Source organism: Poeciliopsis prolifica, unplaced genomic scaffold, assembly GCF_027474105.1.
Source record: "Poeciliopsis prolifica strain line A6 unplaced genomic scaffold, Auburn_PproV2 SCAFFOLD020, whole genome shotgun sequence".
Lineage (NCBI taxonomy): Eukaryota > Metazoa > Chordata > Actinopteri > Cyprinodontiformes > Poeciliidae > Poeciliopsis > Poeciliopsis prolifica.
The window spans coordinates 7,425,100-7,445,427 of NW_026562395.1; the positions used below are offsets into that span (position 1 = coordinate 7,425,100).

Here is a 20,328-nt window from a genome sequence, read left to right on the forward strand (position 1 = left end):
TATTTTCTATCTGGATAAAATGTGAAGTTGATTGAAACTTGATCACAACTTTTTAATATTAGGTCGCGGGATTTGCTACTTTTAGCAATATAAGACGATAACGATGGATTTCTCTCAATTGTTTAGTCCAAATATTAAAGGGACATGTTGACAAATACAGGCTGTACAGTTTCACCCAAATGAAATTTCTCTAATTCAGGTCAGATTTAGGTCCAGCATACTTCAGTCAGCTCAGCTATCTTTGTCATAATTATGCAGGCCATGATATGGGAACATTAAATTCAGTATTTGTTATATTTTAAGGAAAACAGGAAGAAAATATCTTCAGTTTCTCTGAAAATGAATCTAGTTTTTAGCTTCATGTATGGAATAATCATCTAAATTAACATAATAAACAAATTAAAAGTATATTCACCTCTGTGTGTATTTAACCTCTATATTACACATCACGAGTTTCCCTGATACGTGTCCCATTAGTTTAATAAGACACTGTCAGCTGTGTTAATAGTGAACTTCTCCATCATTTTATACACATGGCAGCCATGTTGGATGCTGCTCTCCAACTTTCCCAGGTCAGAATTCTAACTTTTGTGTTTCCAGAAAAATTCCCAAGGGATATCAGATACCATCAACCATTTAACTACCAAACACCTGAGCGGTTTGCAAGTGTTTTGAAGCACAAAAACCCTCTGATCCATTTTGAGGAGGAAACCAGAGAACCCAGTGAAAACCCACACACACAGAACACCAAGACTTCAGATTGTAATTGGGATTTGGATTCCCAATTAGTTGTGAAACAATCACTGCTACGTCACTAGCTAAGTTTATTTATATGAAAACGGTTTTTATTTGCAATGTCTTCATCCAGGCTACATTACCAACAGTTTCTGTGTGTGTGTCCTATTTTGGGCCCAGAGCCTAGGTGCTCACATGAATCGTAGCTTCAATTATTATTATTATTTTTTGTCCAAAAACAATTTCGAATAGTTTGTTTTCAAAATCAACTGAAAAAGCCAAGAGATAGACCACTGTTTGTACCATTAAACTAATAATTATTTGAATCAGTTAGTCAATTAGTTGTTTTTATTTCATTTGTACATCTATCCCGAAGTTCTGCTCTGATGTCCCTTATCAGCATTCTTTAGCTAAAGTCATAAATTGGAGAGAGCTTATCAATCTTGTTACCTTATTGAACAAAGGAATCAGTCAAGAAAAGGAGGGGAAAAATCCAATCCCAAACTAAATCCCATGGCACTCCAATGGGGTCAAATATAATAGAAAAAAAATAATGACGAATTAATAAAAAACTTGACAGATGTTCTTTAATTCCAGTAATTTGAGACTAACGTCTAAAAATCTATCTGTTAAATGTGAGGTAATTGTGAGACTTGCTTTGGACTTGTTTACGTTTACAGTGGATCATTGAATATTGGCGGTTCAGAAATCTGAAGGCCGAAAAGCCACAATGCTACTTCACACGCTATTGTTTGGCACTTGTAAAACAGCCAAACAAAGAGGGAGCTTCATTTGATTAAGGCTCTGTTCACACTGGTCCTGTTTAGTCCTCTTTAATCAAACTCGATTTTGTTGCCCAGAAGGTCCAGTTTGTTTGGAGACGTTTGAAGGAACAATAAAATTCTGACCAAAAAACAGAACTCTGCAGAGCAACCAAACAACTATGAACTATAGCGCCTGGCATTCTGGGTAAGTACCACCAAAACAAACACACTAGCCTAGTGCTAGCAAGAGAACTAGCTTGTGTTTTTTTTTTTTTTTTTACCACAACAAAAAATCTTACAAACATTAAAATCTGTGTTTGTTTTTGTTAACATTGTGTAAAGAAGAAAGTTGAGCTCAGTGTCTCCTTCGTAGATTTTCATGTTGTTTCGTTCAGTGGTTGTTGGTACAGCGCCGCCACAGGTGAAGGAGGGAACTGGTTTCTCAAAGGGTTTGGATTGTTTGACAGTGAAGTGTGAGAGAACAGCAGCAGCAGAAAATGGAAGAAACGTTGCCACTTTAATCTCCAAAATGTTTTAGATTTTTGTGCAACATACATTAGAACAAATGCACGTAAACTATTGAATTCAAGTAAAGTTACAAAAAGATGTAACAAAAATCTCTAAAAAAATAGCTTAAAGGCTGGCATTTAAGCTAATGCAAATAATTTTGGTAATTAAACGAGAAAAATGTGGTAAAATTTTACTTCAGACAGTGAGAAAAAAAAATGTACATGTATTTTTATTCTGTGTTTTAGTTCTATATGGTGCATTAATGCAGGAGGTAAACATCGCCAGAACAATCTTCAGTGGGATCAACAGAGAAATAAAATCAAAGTGAAATAACAGGCCCGCACTGTGCACCTATATGTCATACTCTTGGTAGAGTGAAACGGTTGCAGGTGTCTTATATAAGCTAAGCAACAAATAAATTATATAAGTGACTGTTTGGCAGCATCATCTAATGAGGCTACAAATACATGCTCAGGAAGACTTGAGGTGGTGTTAGAGAAAGAGGCTGAGAAAGTGTAAAAAAAATTTTTTAAAATGGAAGAAGGTGAGAAAGACAGGGGGTGAGGTAAGAGGGGAGGAAGAAGGTGTGGAGGAGAGCAGAGGAAGGGGTGGGGGGAGAGGAAGCATGAATAATCCATCAGGGGATTCACGCCACGGATTAAAACAAGGTGGGAGCCAAAAATATCCCGGCTAAGGCAGCTTGGCGCACTGACGCTGCAGCGGAGCGCAGCGTGACAGCGGCGGCTCCCGCTGCCAGTCTTCTACAGCTCAGGAAGTCAGACGTTAAGGGGCCATGAGGAGGAGACGACGCCTGGTGTCACCGAGACGACTAACGAGGTCCCCATGTTCTACCTCAACGCCAAATATAGTCACTTTTAGACAAGCATCTGATTTTAGCTGAATACTTCATATCAATTTAGTATTTTTATGCCATGACATGTTAAAAGCACAGTGTTCCGTGGATTTTATGTACCAACACAGAGTAGTTCCTCATCTTAAAATGTTTCAAAGTGTGTTTAGAAAAAAAAAAACAATCTGAAAGGTGCGGCATGTAACTTTTGAACCTCGAAATTCCAATGCAGTAATTCAGCCTGTTAGCAGGATTAAGTTACGACATTTCTTGTTCAAAACTGGGCATTAATTAACAAGAGGGCATTCATTAAAGAAGCAGCCAAGAACTGTTTCCATTAATATTTCTCTATGTGCATTTTTGAATTGTTGCACTAGAAACGGTTGATGGAAATGGCTAAATTCAATGTAACTTCCTCAATCGCAGAAAAAAACTGTGTAAGCTAGTCTGAGGTTGCTCTTGGCTTTTCTGAACTAGTGAATATGGGGAAGGGAAAATGGAAGCACAATTGCCTAAAAAGTGAACCATCCCCACCACTAGTGGGTCTGTGCCTTACCATAGGCACAAACTAACTTGGAAACATTTCAAAGTCCAAAGTTTTAGCTTGGTTTGGACGACTCTCTCCGTTGCACTGAGATGTGTGACGCATTCTAGATTTCCACCTCCGCATCTTTTATTTAATGTTATGAAACATGGTGAGGGCAGCATCATGCTGCGGGGCTGTCTTTAAAGAAAACCTATTGGATGTTTCTCCAAACTCAGGAGATGATATATTTTAGCTAAAATATGGGAGTAATATCAACAATTCTGTGAAATTGTTCTATTTAACACCAGGCTGCCTCTGAAACGTTTAGCTTAAGTCCTAGACAAACATGAATCTATTAGAAGAAATTTGCAACCTACACTTAGACGATGAAGTAAAGATGTCGAAACCTGAGTCCATGAATAATTGTCACAAATATGTGTACTAACAGATATCTTTGTGCCATTTAGAAACACTAAAAAAAAAAAAAAAAAAGAAGAAGAGAAGCTACTTGTTTATGGAGACTCCCAATTTGATCATACCAAAGTAAATGAGCTCTCCCCAGTCGGGAACCAACTGTAATCAAGTATTTATGAAGATAATTCTTTCTGGATCTAAACTGCAGACATCAGATTGGAAAATGAACAGAACCAGGAGGGATGGCTTGTGTCATACTCTGGTTTTAAAATCTTGATCTCCGTTTTGCAAGATGCAATAAGCTCAAAGCCAGGCATAAATTAGGAAGTGTGACAAATGAGACAGTTGCTGATGGTGAAATGAGATAGTAGGCGATGCTAAACCAACCTGCTACATGTAGCCACACTAATCAGAAATACCATCCAGTCGAGCTCTGCCAGAATCTTCAAAACAAAAAAAGTCTAAATTCAAAGTGTGTCAAAGTATTGCATAACTCATCTCACATAATATGACCACTGACGAACAAAGAAAGAAGTAATGATAATCTCTATCATGGCACCTGAAACTTGGTTCAACACAAAAAGCAGTAGGAACATTTTGTTCTTAAATGTCCAAAACTTCAGCTCTCAGTCATGTCATAGATTGAGCTCATTGATTGTCATGGGATACGAAGGTTGATTGATCAGTGTGGTCTCATCCAACAGACAAGGGATGCTTGTTAAATGGTTTTCTCATATGCATATGTGCGTGTCATAATGCTTCCTCTCAGTCTTCCTACCCTGTCCTGTCTCTTCCTGTCCTACCACCTGGTAGCTCCATACGTCACATTCTTTGTCCAACATGTCTGCTGTCTATGTTCTGCACATGTTCCAGCTACAAACAACCAAAACCTGAGGTATCTGAGATAAACACCTTTCTCCTGTCCATTTTAGTTATTCAAAATAAAAACCTTGACATCTTCAGTCATGCCACTTTTCAGATCTCCTTCTTGATCACAACATGTCTGTTTCATGTTTTACATTAGTACGCTTCATTCCCCTCAGAATCTCCAATTCATCCATCTGGCTAACCTAGCCCTTAAGCTAGGTTACCCTTAAGCGAGGCTAGGCTAGGGGCTAGGCTAGCTTCATTAGACTGATCTCATTTCATCAGCTTAAGTCGACACTTTGAACCGAAGGAGCAGAAACATTCTGAAGTTAGTCAATGCAGCAAAACACAAACTCATCAACAGAAGCATAAATAGGAAGCCAATTATTATTCAATGAGCAGAACTTCCTCAGGACACTGGTCATTACGCTTAAATATGAATGATAATTAATAATAATAATTGAATGATGTAAAAACATCGCTGGCCCAGTTACAGTCGTGTGATGAATCTAGAATATTGTTTAGTAAGAAAAATAATATTTCATTGGGTTGTCAATTTTTTTTCACTGTGAATGGATTGATGGATATCAAATTAAATTTAACATGGTAAACCACCGCACTACAAGCTATGAAATACATTTTTGATGAATGCAGGCAGCAACAGCCTATTTCGTGGCTCCACGGCTTGACGTTCAAGATAGATGAGTTACAATAAAACAGCGATTTGTCCTCTGAGGCTGTAGTAGAAACAGCTTTGCCGCGTAGATCACTCCGGGAGCAAATTGTGATTGCATAATTTTATTGCCCCGCACTGTGGAGATGCTGTCCTGTCCTTCGGCTGCACAAACGGAACGTGTGCCGATAGTAGATGACACCTTAGGAAATAATATTGACGAAACATCCTCTTCGTCAGTGGTCAAATGTATTCTCAAATGAAGTTTGTAATGTAGCACAACAAAACGAAAAGCTCACGCCTTTAGAACAAATTAGCCATCAGCTAACACTAGGCGATGGTAAGGCAACGATGCAGCTCCATTCCCCGCGCCAGATGTTTTAGTGCATGTTTGCACATAAAAATTTATGGAACAGAATAAAGCTTTGGCCTCTAGAGCATCGTTGAGTTGGCATTTTTAATAGAAGACTATTAGCTAACTTTCACTATCAAGAAAGAAGATGAAAAGACTTCGCTGCTACAAAAGAAAGTTTAAGGTACTGTGATCAGTACGAATTCATTGCATCTGCCTTGTCTAACCACAGTAAAGGCTGCATTTTTGAATTCAGATAAGTTTATATTGTTGCTATGATGTTAGAGCCAGATGACTAATCACAGTCATGAAGTACAAATGGCACGGATCTCTCTCCTATTAACTTGGATTCATCTGTTAGGTTTTTTACCAGGCCAATCAGCAAACATCAGGAGAACAATGACTTTGATTTTCTGTGCAGCTAAAGAATGATAGTCTGCCTATAGTTTTAGCAACAGCAACGCCGCTCTGTCCGTGTTGGCCCATCTGTGGGGAAAAACACAACTCATGTTCAGGTGATATTAAGTTGTGACCACAACTTATTATAATGAAGTCGTTCCTAAGAGATATTAAATTATGGCGATTATTTTTTTTTGCATGCCCATCTCACCAGATGTGCTCGTTAGCAAGCCAAATTCTGAAATAACATTGTGCAGCCAATTTCCTGTAAGCTTCGTAGCCAGAATCTCTGTTTCTGAGGTTTTCTTTCCTCCATCATGCCCCAGACAGACAGAACTAACCAGGTAAAATTTCAAACCTGAACAGAGTCCAAACTTCCAAGAAGCAATTGTTTCTCAGTAACTGAAAAACCCAGAACCTCTGTACAAAGCACAGCGTAGAACCAGGCCAATGCTACACCAAAACACAATTTTTAATGGGAACAGAATAACACTTAATTATTTTTATTATTACTTAAACGAGGACCAAACTCATGCCTTGCTACTCAACAATACCTGGAAGGACTGGGACTCTACTTACAGAGGCAACATTTTCCTAATAATTACCCTGATGTTCAAAACTGACAAAAAGTAACAAAATAACAGAGTCAGGATGTTAAACGTTGGATCAGGAAAATAAAACGTTAGCTACACGTGTCCATTGCAGATTCCATTAACTTTGATTTTTAGAAATGATTCTGTAACTTTGCTCTGTTTTGTAACTCTGGCTGCTGCTGCTCCCTCTTGCTTTCTGCACTACAAATACAACAATGACTGTGTTGTTTCCGTGGTTTCCATTCGCCCCTCCATCATATTTCACATGTACGTGATGCCACTGAATCTCTTCCTACTTCTGTGTCATAGCTGTAAGCAAACCATTTCATGGCCTTGTATTTAAACAAATGCCTATATGCACATATTTCTTTATTTGTGCTTTTGAATATGCATCATGGAGATAAATAATCATAAATTTAATATTACACCCTGTTTCCAGACCAGCTGATGCTCTTAAAGTATTAGCTATTATAATCCCTGATTGCACTAAGATAACTGTGTATCAGCAATATTCATCAGTGACATACAGTAAGCATGTTTCCTCACAGAAAACCATAAGAATATAGAAATTTGCTAGAAATCTCTGCTCGTCAAAGCGACTACGGAACGATTCCAAGGCAGATTTAAATGTACTGTTGGTAGGAAATGAGAAGAATCGGGTATAAAATTGGTAAAACTGCTAAATTCTTTCATGGAGCGGCATCCTTTCTGAACGTCTGTCTCACTTCAGTCTGACTTTGAACCAAATGTCACTACTGACAGGAAACAGCGCCAGAGAAAATGCAAGCTACAACATCCTTAGCCTAGCTTAGCATTACGCCAGCCGTGCTCAAAACACCATCTCCTTGACTTTTAAAGCTGTTCACCTGACGGGGCGCAACTGTTTAAACAGTTTTTTCATTACCACAATGTATCTTTTTTCTTCTTTTCTTTTTTTTACAGAGTCAAAAATGACGTTTGAAAACCTGTCTGTGTTTCTGTAGTGTTCAGGTTCAGATTATTAAGGTTTGGCAAACCCTTCATAAATAATGAATCACATTTTATGCTAAAAACAAAGCCTTCCCCTCATTTTATTTTATTTTAACAGCTTATAAGATGATAATGATTTAGCAGTTTTTCTCAATCAATTATAATTACTTTCTATGCAAATAGGCACATTTTGCTGATTTCAGTATAACGTGCAATCACTTGGACAAAAACTATAGTCTACGAGGAAATAAATGTTGACCACAAAGATATTAAAGCCGATAATTTCAGGAATTAAGCTCGAGAAGCATTTAGCGACGAGTTTACACAGCTTTGCTACCAGGTGTTGTCTGCTATAGAGTGAAATACATAAAAGGTTTATATAATTTTGGCTATATTTTACACGTCTAGCCTACCGTTTGTCTGCTGTAACGTAGCACAATTGTTTGGATTTTTTTTAACAAGCCGTGAAGGGATGTTGTGTTGTTAGTTTGTGATGATAAATGCGTCATGAAACATAATACAGACATTCATGGTGGCTTCGAAATCCATTAAAAACAAAACAACAACAAAAAAAATCATTGACATGGCTGTGTAACAAACTGGATGTAGCATACTGGTAACATTCCACTTTTTATTACTGGCCTACTTTGTTCATCTCTTTTTTTTTCCTTTTTTTTTTCTTTTGTTTTGGTTTTCATAACAAAATTCCGTCGTTAAAAATCTTCCTGTGTTATACTTTTTGTAGAAAATATTTTTTTTTTAAAAAAGAGCAATTTACAGATTTCTTACACTTCAAATGTCCTCTGGCTTTTTGTTTTGGAACAGATGTGACTCGTTTTGTTCTTTTGCAGCACAAGGTTGTCACAGAATATGCATCGCAACAACAAACAGAAGTCACCACAGCTCAGGAAAAGAAAAAAAGAAAAAGAAAAAAGAAAGAAAGAAGAAATTTCTCAAAATACGGAGACTTCATACGAGAAAAAGAAGAAAAAAACAAACGAGAAAAAAAAATACATGCATACATACAACACAATGCCATGCGAACACAGTTCATTTTCGGGAAGTAAATTAGTAAAGATTTGCATTTCAGTACCGTTATTCGAACATTTCATGCCATCTCGCTATACATACATGACATGGGTTTTACAGTATGTGACATTCACTGCATCTGCTGTGGCAAATGGCTACAAAAAGGCCTAATTCTTCTGCAGGGTCAATGTCTCGTTGATGAAATTGCAACTTCAGTGAGAAATTCACACAAACACGTTCTAACCCTGCTAACAGTGTTCATTCATAGTAGACTATAAAGAACATTTTTCTCTCGCTCTTTCTTTTTTTATTATTATTTCTGTCCAAAATTTTTAAATCAAGTTAAGGTGCACATAAATGTGGGCTCAGTAACAGTTGGATAGTTAACTAAAATGTTTGCTATCCTTCATGAAACAATGCATTTTACACAATGACATTTGCTTCTGCGTGAGCCACAAGCGTCCCGCCTGCGGCGCGAGTCGAGCTGTTGAGGAAACCTCACGGTGCTGGTGCAAAGAAACAAAACAGGAACTCTTCCCTCTAAACCAGCTTTAGCAGGAAGATATCGACTGGCTAATAATCAGCTATATCTGCACACATATGAGGCCCCTTCCATTTATTACATGCCACCAGGTAAGACTTGCCTGCCACAGGTCATCTGTTGGGGTTTGTTGTGGGGGTACAACAGGGACACTCATCAAACCGTGGTAGAAGAAGATGATGCTGTTTACCCTGTGAGGCGAAGGAACCCATTTTAGTGTGTGTAGAGGACGATGTAATTATTACTTATGCAATTTTATTTGATGTTTTGCAGCAACGAGGATTCAGTTGTTGCTAGGCATGAGCTTTGTTCTATGTCAAACATACCAAAAGGTTAAAAGTCAAAACTGCCAGCCTGGTCATCACTTTCCTACGCAATTCTCATGTCCCTTCAGTGCTTCGTTTGGGATTTCTCCCATTAAGCTGGATTTTTCTGGTAGGAGTTCAACCAATCAGCAAAGACAGGGAGGAGTCTTGACTTCCATTTTCCGCGCTGTTTTAGAATTGTAATCTTCCTGTAGTTTTAGCAACGGCAGCAGAGGAAGTGAACAAAGTCAATCAATTTGTTTTGGCTGTTCTTTCAAATTTTTTAATTAACATTTAGACTCGTGCTGTTTGGCTCAGCACTTCTGTCCTGGCAGTGGTGGATGGATTTTACAGCCCTGGCAATTGAGCCACAGCTTTGAGCCAAGTCACTAAAAACCAAAGTGTTTTTTGTTGTCTTGGCCAAACGTTGGCAATTGGGTAAAATTTAAAACTTGAACAGAGTTAAGTCTACCCAGCAAGAAGTCAGTTTTTAATGGCCGAGGGTCCAGACCCTCTGGTTTGGTTTTTGGGACTGGTTTTTACCAGGCTAGAAATCTGCTAAAATGTTCTGACATGTTCCCATAGTTGAAATTTTGCCAGAAGAAGAGCTAATTACAGGGTCCGTAGAAAAACAGGAAGTTTGCTTGTTTTTGAACCATTTCAGAAGTGAGGAACAGATAGAAGCGCCGGCCATCACTCACAGTCTACACAATAAATCTACACTGCTAATAAGTTCAGCAGGAGCATTTTTTATGTTACTGCCCAAAATAATAATCATGTTATCATGGGTGCAATATTCACTGTGGTATATTAGCAGAAGTAGGAATAGTTCAAGTATTTATTATTTTAAATTCATTCAATCTGTTTATGTTCATTGTTTTTTTGTTTAAAATGAGCATATTAGCATTGTCATAACCTGAATCCCTCCTATATTTACTTGATGTTATTGTACCAATACTGGCCCAATGCCATGTTCCATACAGTATGTAAATGTTGTATTTAGCTATATAACGCTTTGTCGTTCTTACAAGCCAGCTTTCTCGCTTTCCTCTGTTTTTCTGTTTAACATTTTAATGATAGCGTGAATCAATATTACCTGGTCAAAAGTATAAAAGTGTCTCAACAATTTGTAACTTTGGCTCTACTTGTTTTGTCAGTGTAAATGGCTAAAGGGGTTTAGATGTAAAACAAAAGAAAATCAAAGAAATTAAATTCGTATTGATAGAAATCCACTGCTTTCAGAAAAAAACAAAACACTACTTCATCTGGAAGGAACAACCTGCTAAATAATTAAGAATTACAATGTGCAGTTTGTTGGGATTTTTCTCCAAGGTCATTTTTTTCTCTCATAATACTGGGTCATAGTTATTTACTGGCCTCATTTTTTATTGTAAAACTTGCATCATCATTTTCAAGCAGCAGCAGTCAGTTTTGGGATGAAGGGCTTTCAATTCATGGTCATTTCTTTTCTCATGAATATGTAAACTTACTGAGAGTTTATTTTTAATAAAAAAATAAATAAATAAAAAAAACTAGAGAACAAAAGCTTCTGTGCACTATTTGGCATCGTTGATAGGAACTGAGCCGCATTCGAACCTGACACAGAGACAGCCACCAACCGCACCGTAACTGAGTTTCTGCTGTGATTGATCCGCTCAAGAGCTCAAGATAATAAGCCGACATTTTGGTTTTAACGTTTTCAATGCGCAACACTGGAGTTCTGCTGTTAGGCTTATTGCCTTTGAAATGCTGCTGCACTACAGTTCCTTCCCACCGGCTCTCGCCCTCTGCAGCTCACTGCAGCATTTTCTGGCCCCTGCCTAACAATTTCTACAAACTCCGGAACAAACTGAATTTTCTCCTTTTGCTTTTGCTGAACCTTGACAATTCTATCCTCGCAATTTAATGTGGAAGATATTTCTTCGTGAAGGACACAGTGTAAGCCATATGCCAGGTTCAGCTGTTGTTGAGCTATTTTTGATGCTACAGAAAAGCATGCAGTGGGCTTTGGGCCTTCTGTGCTTTTCTCTCTGCACGTCATTTGGTTTTGTCTCCTGTTGCTGATACTGAAGGGGTTAATGTAAGGTGCAGAGTCTTCATCTGTTTTATCTGCTCACATATCACTCTTACTGACGCGTCTCAGTGTCCGCCCCTTAAGGAACTTCTATGACCCTCATCTGTTTATTGAGAGATGACTGCTGGACACACAACTGGTAACATCAACACCCACATGTAATCTGCAGTTTTCTTTAAAGATTTAGCAGGGAAGTTTTGGTAACTAAGTTGTTTTGTATTTCTAGGAGTTGGGGAAAGCTTAAGTAACCAGTTTGTGCTAATGAGACACACTGTTCGGACCAAGGGACTAAATGATCAACCAGTTGGGGCTGCGCTAGAACCCGGTCAGCTTAGCTGCTGCTGTGAGGGAGCAACCACTCCATGGCGGACACCGTACGCTCCCCTGCATCGTAAGAGATGCCTCTGCATCTGAGAGTCCACCAGTAAGCCACGGGTACTGATCACTGACGTTAATAACGGCTCAAACGTTTGTCACGTGATCAGGATTTTCCCTGACTTCGATGCACTCTATCTCCTCCCGTTCCCTCTCCCGCTCGCGTTCCCTCTCCCGCTCTTTCCGCTTCGCCCGCTTTTTCTTCTTGTGCCTCTTTTTGGACGGCGGAAAGAAAGTCAGGAAGACGGGCAGGATGACGAAACAGTGCAGCAAGGTGCAGCCCGCCGTGAGCAGGGAGCACTTGAACAGCGTGTAGGTCAAATTGGAAGGCACAAACACTAGAGGCATGATCCCGATCACGAAGCAGGACGTGTTCTGCAGGATGGCCGCCCCGTGCTCCTCCAGTGCCAACTTGATGCACTGCGTCCTCGTGTGCTCAGTGGCCAACACAAAAGTGTACAGGTGTGGTGCACAGTGATCCATAGCGAAGTTGAGAGTATAAATAAGGCACAGAATTGAGATGCTGTCCATGCCGACGTTCCAGAGGGTCATCAAACCCAAGACGCCCAGCTCCACGGACGTAACCGTGAGAATGAGCCAGAAGTTTCCCAGCGGGTTGATGACCAGGAAGAACGTGAGGATGAGGATGGTGAGCACGCTGAAGCCTGAGGTCAGGATGGGAGAGATGACGGAGGAACTGTAGCGGTCCATGAAAACAAACGTGGGATTGAAGGCAATGAACTTGATGCTGTTGATCAGCATCAAGGGGCGAAGCTTCTCCAAGAGCTCCACCACCTCCTCTCTCTTCTTTTCCGTGGTCCGCGCTACCAAATACATACGCGAGGCGATGATATCGTACTCGTCTGTGTTGCGGTTTTTTGAGAAGATGATGTCCTCTGTAAAGTGCTGGTACTCCGGGCTGCGCAGGAAAGAACCCTTCAGAATATTGATGAAGTCACTCTTGGTGGACGCGCTGATGTTCACCACCCGGAGGTAGTGGAAAAAGTTGTCCATCCAAGAGATCTTGTTGAAGCCATGACTGAGAGTCTTCAGGTGCTCCTGCACAGTGGAGTTCCAGTACTCGATGGGCTCGTAGATGTAAAACCCAATGACAGGACTGTAGTTACTGAAGTACTTCTGCTGGGTCACGGCGTACGAAACGCTTGGCGAGTTACTGGCCAGCAGGTTCACTATGTTCGATCCATCACTAATTTGTAAACATCCCATGAATGAAAAAGAAGCATAGATAAGATAAAGGATGACCACAAAAGGCTTGACATAAGTGTTGGTAATCCACTCGGTATAATGCTCACGCAGGAAGTGCTGGATGAAGTGATTTTGGTACGGCACACTGTCGTGGTGGGTGGACAGGTCGTGGCCGTCGCTCATCATAGTTTTAAACCATGTCGGCTGGCGGTCCAAGTATTCCACTGAGGGGATCTTACAGCAGAAAACGCTGTGGTAGCGGTTCTGTTCCAGCTGTCCGGCGAACACCAGGCAGGAGCCGTAAAAAGAGAAAACGTAGAAGTAGTTGACCAGGATGGCCACGCACATGCTCTGGCAGAAGATTTTCACCGACTCGATGTTGGTGAAAGGACTGGCTCCCATGCCGAAGGTGATGATGTAGAGCGAGCTGGTCATGGTGTAGCACACCATCACGTCGGCGAAGGCGTCGGCCACCCGCTCCTTGAAGGGAAGGCTTTCCCTTGTTCTCCTCCAGCCTGCCAGAAGTTCAAACACTCCTTTGGTTCCATGACCTGCAGAGAAAATGAAAGAGGAATGTCAGGATATGAACGTAGAAGTAGCAGATTTACAGTTTTGTATGCGATCATATGAGTCAAACCACTCAGAAACATGGTCACCATCTAACCCACCAATCCACGTCGCTTCATCTCTGCACGGGTATTGGGTTAATAAAACCCTACAGTTGGATAATGACAATAGCATTGTACTTTTTTCCATCCTTTCCATGGTAACATGGACAATTTGAGACCAAAACGCAAACACTTTCAGTTGGTGTGGCTCGCTTTCGCTCTACAGTATTTATTTAGTATTAGATCAATATTAAAATTCCCAGTATTGAGCACCCGCAATAAATATTAATGAGTCAAAATGAGTTCCACTTTTCTATAAACAGCCAACAGCTTCTCAAAGAAATGAAGTTGGTATTTCTTTAAAAATAACTAAAAAGAAAACATATATTTAATTAAGAACAGCCAGTGCAATTCGAATGACAAATATTGCTTTTGGCACATTGCTAAGTGGATCAAATATTTTCTGACAGAATTCTGCATCTTTCTCACATGGATCTTGGAAATTATGTCTCCAAGATTTGTGTGAAATTGGATGTTTTCTCAATGCAAGCGTGGGATTTCTCTGGGTACTCTGGATCCTCCCACAGTCCACTATCTAAATTGCCCAAGGTGTGTGTGTGTGTGTGTGGAGGGGGGGCTGAGTGTGTTTTTTGTGTGTTTATAGCTAATCTCTTCTCCTCCATCCATTTCCCTCCAAGTCCCCCTCTTGCTCTTAGTGCTATTTCCTGTAGACCTTTATGGTGTGCAAATCAGCAGAAAACCTTTGCTGCGCCTTTAAATAAATCATATATTTTGTTTTACCCGCTTTGTAAGCATCTCAACACCGTTCCTGTCCACCGCCTTCTCTCCTCTCCTTATACGTGAGCCGTAATTGTACTCGGGGGGTTATTACGCAACGGGATCCAAATCCGTCTTCTTCAGGTCCATTCACTGGAATCCAATCTGTGGGCCTTTTCACGAGTCAAAAATACAGACAGAAAAACACGGCGTACAAAGGCATAGTGCAAAACCACCCACGCTGGAACACCCATTCACCCACACGCCGTGCCACCGTTTGAAAAACGCACGAGCCGCATGGCTGGCAGTAAATGTGCTTCGGCAGGAAACAGCGAATGCATGATCGACTCTATGTTCCCGGGCAGCATGAATGTTTCAGAGCGGTGAACGCCGCCGCATTCGGAACACCCCAGTCATCGGCCTAAGGATGTGCCTGCGTGACGCAAGCAGGCGGACGGAGTCAGTACCCTTGACGGCGTTCCAAATTTCCCCTTGTTTGACACAGAGGGGAAAAAAGTTAATTAACTATAAAGGATTAAGCCTATGTAATGAGTCAGCTAGATGACGCTTCCTGCTTTTAGTTTTATTAAGCTGTCCTGCAAGTCAATTAGTTAGTGTCACTTGGTTTAGAGAGAAGGAAGAGAGGGAAGAACACCAGGGGCCTCCGCATGCATCTCCCTACTCAGATTATCCAACAGGATGTAAAGAAGCATGTCATTTTGTAGACATGATTGAAAAGGATCTAGAATTCATTATGGTGATTGATTTCAGGCAGGTGGAGGTGGATAACAGCAAGCAGTTCATCTGGAGATGAATCCCTGCTTAGAGTCATTACCAACAAAGATTTCTGCCGCCGCTGCTCAACATTCAACAAATTAGGCTGTGCCACTTCCAGTGCATCGGAAAAGTATTCACAAGCTTCGCTTAATACCTTGTTGAGCCTCAGGGAGCTTTTACTACCTCACGCCTTTCTGAATGTTTGCTTCATTCCTCTTCTTCAGCTCCATCAGGTTGGATGGTGACGTCTGTCAACCATGTTCAGATCTCTCCAGAGATGTTTAGCCAGATTCTAGTCTGGACTCTGCCTGACATTCACAGATTGCGTCTGAAGCTTTAGAGATCTTTAGAGGCAACTCAAAGCCCCTGTCTCAGGTCAAGATGCTCTGCAGCAGGTTTTCATCCAGGAAGTCACTGCGCATGCGCTTGGTGTTTACTCTTGCTGGGAACAACAACAGAATGAATGAATTACGACTGTCTACCCATAAGACATGGGGAGACAGGCGCCCGAGACTGCAGCCATCGTGGGAGGCTGACCATGATGCCACCAAATTCCTACCTAAACTTTGACCTGCTAATGTTTAGTAGATGCTAAAAGACATAAACCAAAAACGTCTGCAAAGAGTCAAGCGTGAGTTTGGAAGGAACTGAACAATCATGCGGTGAACTCCGATGTACGAACATAAACATCACATTCGATGCGGACAATGGGGAAAGTGGATGTGACGCACAGCAACAGATGGCGTTTTCTGCCGTTTATAATCACTGCGTTAACAAAACTAAACCCAGTGATGTTCCTCACACGAAACCACGCAGTGTTTCTGCGATTTTCTGACCGGACGAGACTCCGACTCCGCAGTGGAAAGCCACACTCTCCTTTGATGTTGTTCTCTGATCGGCGCGCACACACTCCGCAGAGCAAAGCCGAGCACAAAGTCAGCAAAGAGAGCATCGCTCTCCCAGTGATGTCATCTTTTTTTTTTTTTTTGGCAGCTGCAGTGAAAAACTTTACCAGTCTGACTCGGAATCACTTCTGCACACAACACACTTGTTTCTGCTGCATAAAGACGAGGTCTTTTTTTTTTTTTTTAAAGTCAGGAATTTCCATGTAACAAGGAGCACACTGCATCTCTGATGACAACATTAACACATTCAGATGTCAGGAACCCTGATTAACTTTGTTTTCCTTTAGTGGCTCCTTCAAGGCTGCTGAGTGAATAAAATATCCACAGTTCCTTTGTACTTAAGGGAATCGGTGTGTTGAAGTGAATCTGAGTTGCTATGGCAACAGGGAATGCTGCATGTTAATGCACTGTGAATAGAAATATTTTATTTGTGCACAGATATTTACCTCAGTCAGCTTAAATCATGGATCTTACCATCAGAATGGTGCAGTTTCACTCTGATCATGACGGGTGGGTTTTGAGAAAAACAATCTAAGGAACAGGATTGATTGACCAGACAGTATTGGAAATAACATGGTCAAAGTAATTGATGTTTTTTATACAATTTACACTAAAAAAAAAAGATTAAAAGACAAACATTTGCATGAAAATCAATAAAAATGGGCCCATTCTTATTTACCCAAATTGTTGCATTTCTTCAAGCTGCTGCTACAGCAGAGACACTCAACCTCACCAGACCAAAACAGCAAAATGGTGCTGCAAGTTTACGGGACCAAAATGGCGACATTTGTTACATTTTCAGCTGCTATGGTGAGGAAAGGAAATGCAAAATGATACCGCTTATCAGCTGTGTCAGTGCTAAAAGCTAACAGTGACTCTGACGTTTGAGAGCAATATACAAAGGCCAACAGAGCTCCTGTATCCTAGAGCTTCTACTAAATAGTGAGACGCTGAAGGTGTTGACTCTGTTGAAAGTTTTACATTTTGCACAATCGCGGATCAGAAGGTGCACCAATGCCAAACTATGTCTAAAGCAATGCAGAAAATCTGCATCAATCCTTGACAACGCTTCCTTCTGCTCTGTGATTGGTCCAGTTGAAATTACAATGCAGAAATCAACCTTCATGAAAGTTACTTAACTTTGCTAATCTTTGCAGACAACCCCGACCAACTTTCACAAAAAACACAGCTGCAAAGATCCCATCCGTTCTTCCAAGTCACCTGTTCACCTCTTATCTAATCGAGGAAAAGCTTGATTAAGGACTAATGAAGGTGAAGGGTTAAGGTCGGTGACCCTGTTACGCAACAGGATGTGTGCAGGCAGGGAGAACAAGTGGAAAGTGGAGCTGATGATTAACAGATGAAGAGGCAGGAGGTGCTGCAGTCCCAGCATTCTCCCCGGTGCAGGTGCAGCGCTGAACGGATCATAACAGGGCCGTTTGTCTCCGTCTGTCTTGTTGGCTATTTTCTGCCGCAAAGGGAGTCAGGGGGATAAAAGAAGTCAGCCTTACAGTCTCGCACAGTGACCACGGGTCTTCTGTAATGGAGGTTCTTGCCCTCTTTGCCCTCATCTCCCTCCCCAGCCTACAGCAGAATTCTACCAGGTCGTTAAGCAAAATTACTGCCCTAAAACTTCTGCGGCCGGCATGTCCCCCTCAACACATCCATCACATGGCAAGAGAGCGTGTCAAGGGGTCCCGTTCACTGTGGATTCCCTCGATACGGGCCGCCATTAACAGCGCCGGCCTGTCACACGGGTGATGACAGAGGAGGCAATATCACACGGAGGAGGTCTTGGTGCAGAAGACCGACCCAAACTCAATAAAAACAGATGGGGTAAGAGATATTGAGGACGAACACCGGGGGAACCCAAATGCAATCTTCACATAGCAATCAATACCTGGGTGATTTTGTTCCATTAGAAGCCCAGTGTGCCTTTCTGCAACAAGAAAAGGACATTTTTCCAAAGGAAATCTTTATCGCCACCATTTTACGTAAATGTCCTTGTCTGGCTAATTGCGGCTGTTAACACGCATATTAGTTTTAGCTGGAGGAGATCTAAACCGAGCAGGGAGGTGTCACTCAGAACTAGTTAGTTTCTTTATCCAGGAAAAGTAGAGGGAAGATTCAGAAGCTGCTCTGGGGAAAACTGCAATCACAAATAGCCTTAAGTTCAAACTGCTAAATCATCTTAGAGGCAATCAAGACCCTATTTTTCCAATTTAGCAACAAACGGCAAAAGATTTCAGTGTAGTCTCATTTAAAGGTCAAATACATCGGGGTGTTTGCAGGAGATATGACTGCAGGATAGATCTTTAGAGGATATTATGGCAATAACAAATGTGTCACAATATTTAGTAGCAAAATGGTGGGAAATACACTTGCAAACTATGAAACACGTTGCTGCTTTTACAAATAAAACATAGCTGGGATCTGATAGGCCACTGGTTCCCAAACCTTTCTGTGCCATGGCCCCTGAAGACCTTTAGCTTCTTGCTGTGGACACCTTTTGTGAACCCACAGATAATGATATTACATAAATCAAAGTTTTTAGAATGATTTTCATCACTTTTACTCAATACATTTGTTTAGCATAAATTCTCCCTCAAACGTTCTAATTTTCAGTCAACCAGGAGCTATTAGCAGGGCAATTCTTTTTCTCTTTCTCTTATTAAAAACATCTCCATTTTGCTCTTGCTGTGTTAGCTACAGGAGCTTGATCAAATTGACTGTCGGCCAATCAGAGAGAAAATAACATTTCAGGACATTTTTTAACTTAGATTGTATGATAAAAAATGAGTAATGAAAAAAAATATTTAAAAGTTCTGATTAAAAACAGTTTTAGATTAAATTTCTTGATTTTTCACATTTCTTTTCCCCCATTTCTACTCTCCTGCTTTCCGGGGCCCTCCTATCCTAGCGTCCCCTGGTGGCCATGAGGACACCGGCGTCATCATGACATTTCTAACCCAAGGCTTTAAACCTCGGGTTGTGGTGCGTATTCTTAAACCAAGCAGCGTGTCGCTTCATGTTTTCTGGCAGAATCCACTGAAGGAGTAAATGAAAGTGGAGTTAGATGAAAAGCCAAGTAATCAAGCTGATTACAAAACCTCCTCCTGGGAACCAAAAACCTGTGCAGCAAATCTCATGGAAGTCGGTCCAACGCTTGCAAAGATGTTCCAATAACATTGTGGCTCTGGAGGAAAAGATCAGGGGAGGAGCAAAACGTTAAAGGCTCACAGCAGGACAATGATCCAGAATCATTTATAACTGAGCGATAATAAAGAAATGGAGGCTTGTCTCTGTTACGCTCAAAACAGGAAGACACCTTGTAGGTTTGATCAAGTTGTCTGTGTGGCGTGTCAAAGAAAATAAATAATGCTTTCTGGCAACCCTGGTAAAAATGTGCTAAAAGCAATGTATTAATCTTGTACTATACTTGTGCTGTATTTAGTGACAATGTGATAAGCCGTTCAGTCTAACCAGGTTCCCAGGACTCTTAGAGATCTCCAGCATCACAGATCCACCGCTGTACTCAACAATGTGTGTCTCCCACAGCAAAACAACCTCGGGGTTTGTGTTTAAAGGGCCAGTATTATGTAAAATTGACTTTTTTTGCGTTTACATCACGTTATACACATGTTATTTCTTCATCAAAAACATACCCAGAGTGTTGACTTGATTCTTTCATGCAGGTTTGAGAAATCCTTTCATCTCCCATGACAACCATTCAGCCATACAAAACGCCTGGGTGGACATAGCATTTGAGGACAAAGCCCCTCCTGTGAGCAGCATATTGCAAGCTTCTGCCTCACAGAGCAGCCCTTCCTCACAACTCCCCCACTCTGCTCCTTCACACTAGCCAGCAGCAATTAGCAAGCATCTGGTGGAACTGCTCACCAGCTGCACCACACTGGTAAAAACATCATTAAAGGGTTAATAGGAGAGCCATGTTGTGATGACTTCCTGAAGACAGAGTTTCAGAAAGAGCAGGAGTTTTTAAAGACACAGAGGCCCAATTTTGAAGGCGATAAATGACCAAGTCAAACAAAGACAAAGATCATCGATACCGATAGAAT

The 20,328-nt window shown here is 41.0% G+C and overlaps 1 protein-coding gene across 1 annotated transcript in view; it reads right to left on the reverse strand.

Moving 5' to 3' along the window:
• Positions 1-10,371: 10,371 nt before the first annotated feature.
• The window catches only part of ptchd4 (patched domain containing 4), a 29,981-nt gene continuing 20,024 nt past the window's right edge, over positions 10,372-20,328 (reverse strand). Inside the window, exon 3 of the mRNA XM_055044529.1 lies at positions 10,372-13,733. Within this exon, the coding sequence (XP_054900504.1) occupies positions 12,064-13,733 (1,670 nt within the window). The 3' untranslated portion in view covers positions 10,372-12,063. The remainder of the gene's footprint in view (positions 13,734-20,328) is intronic.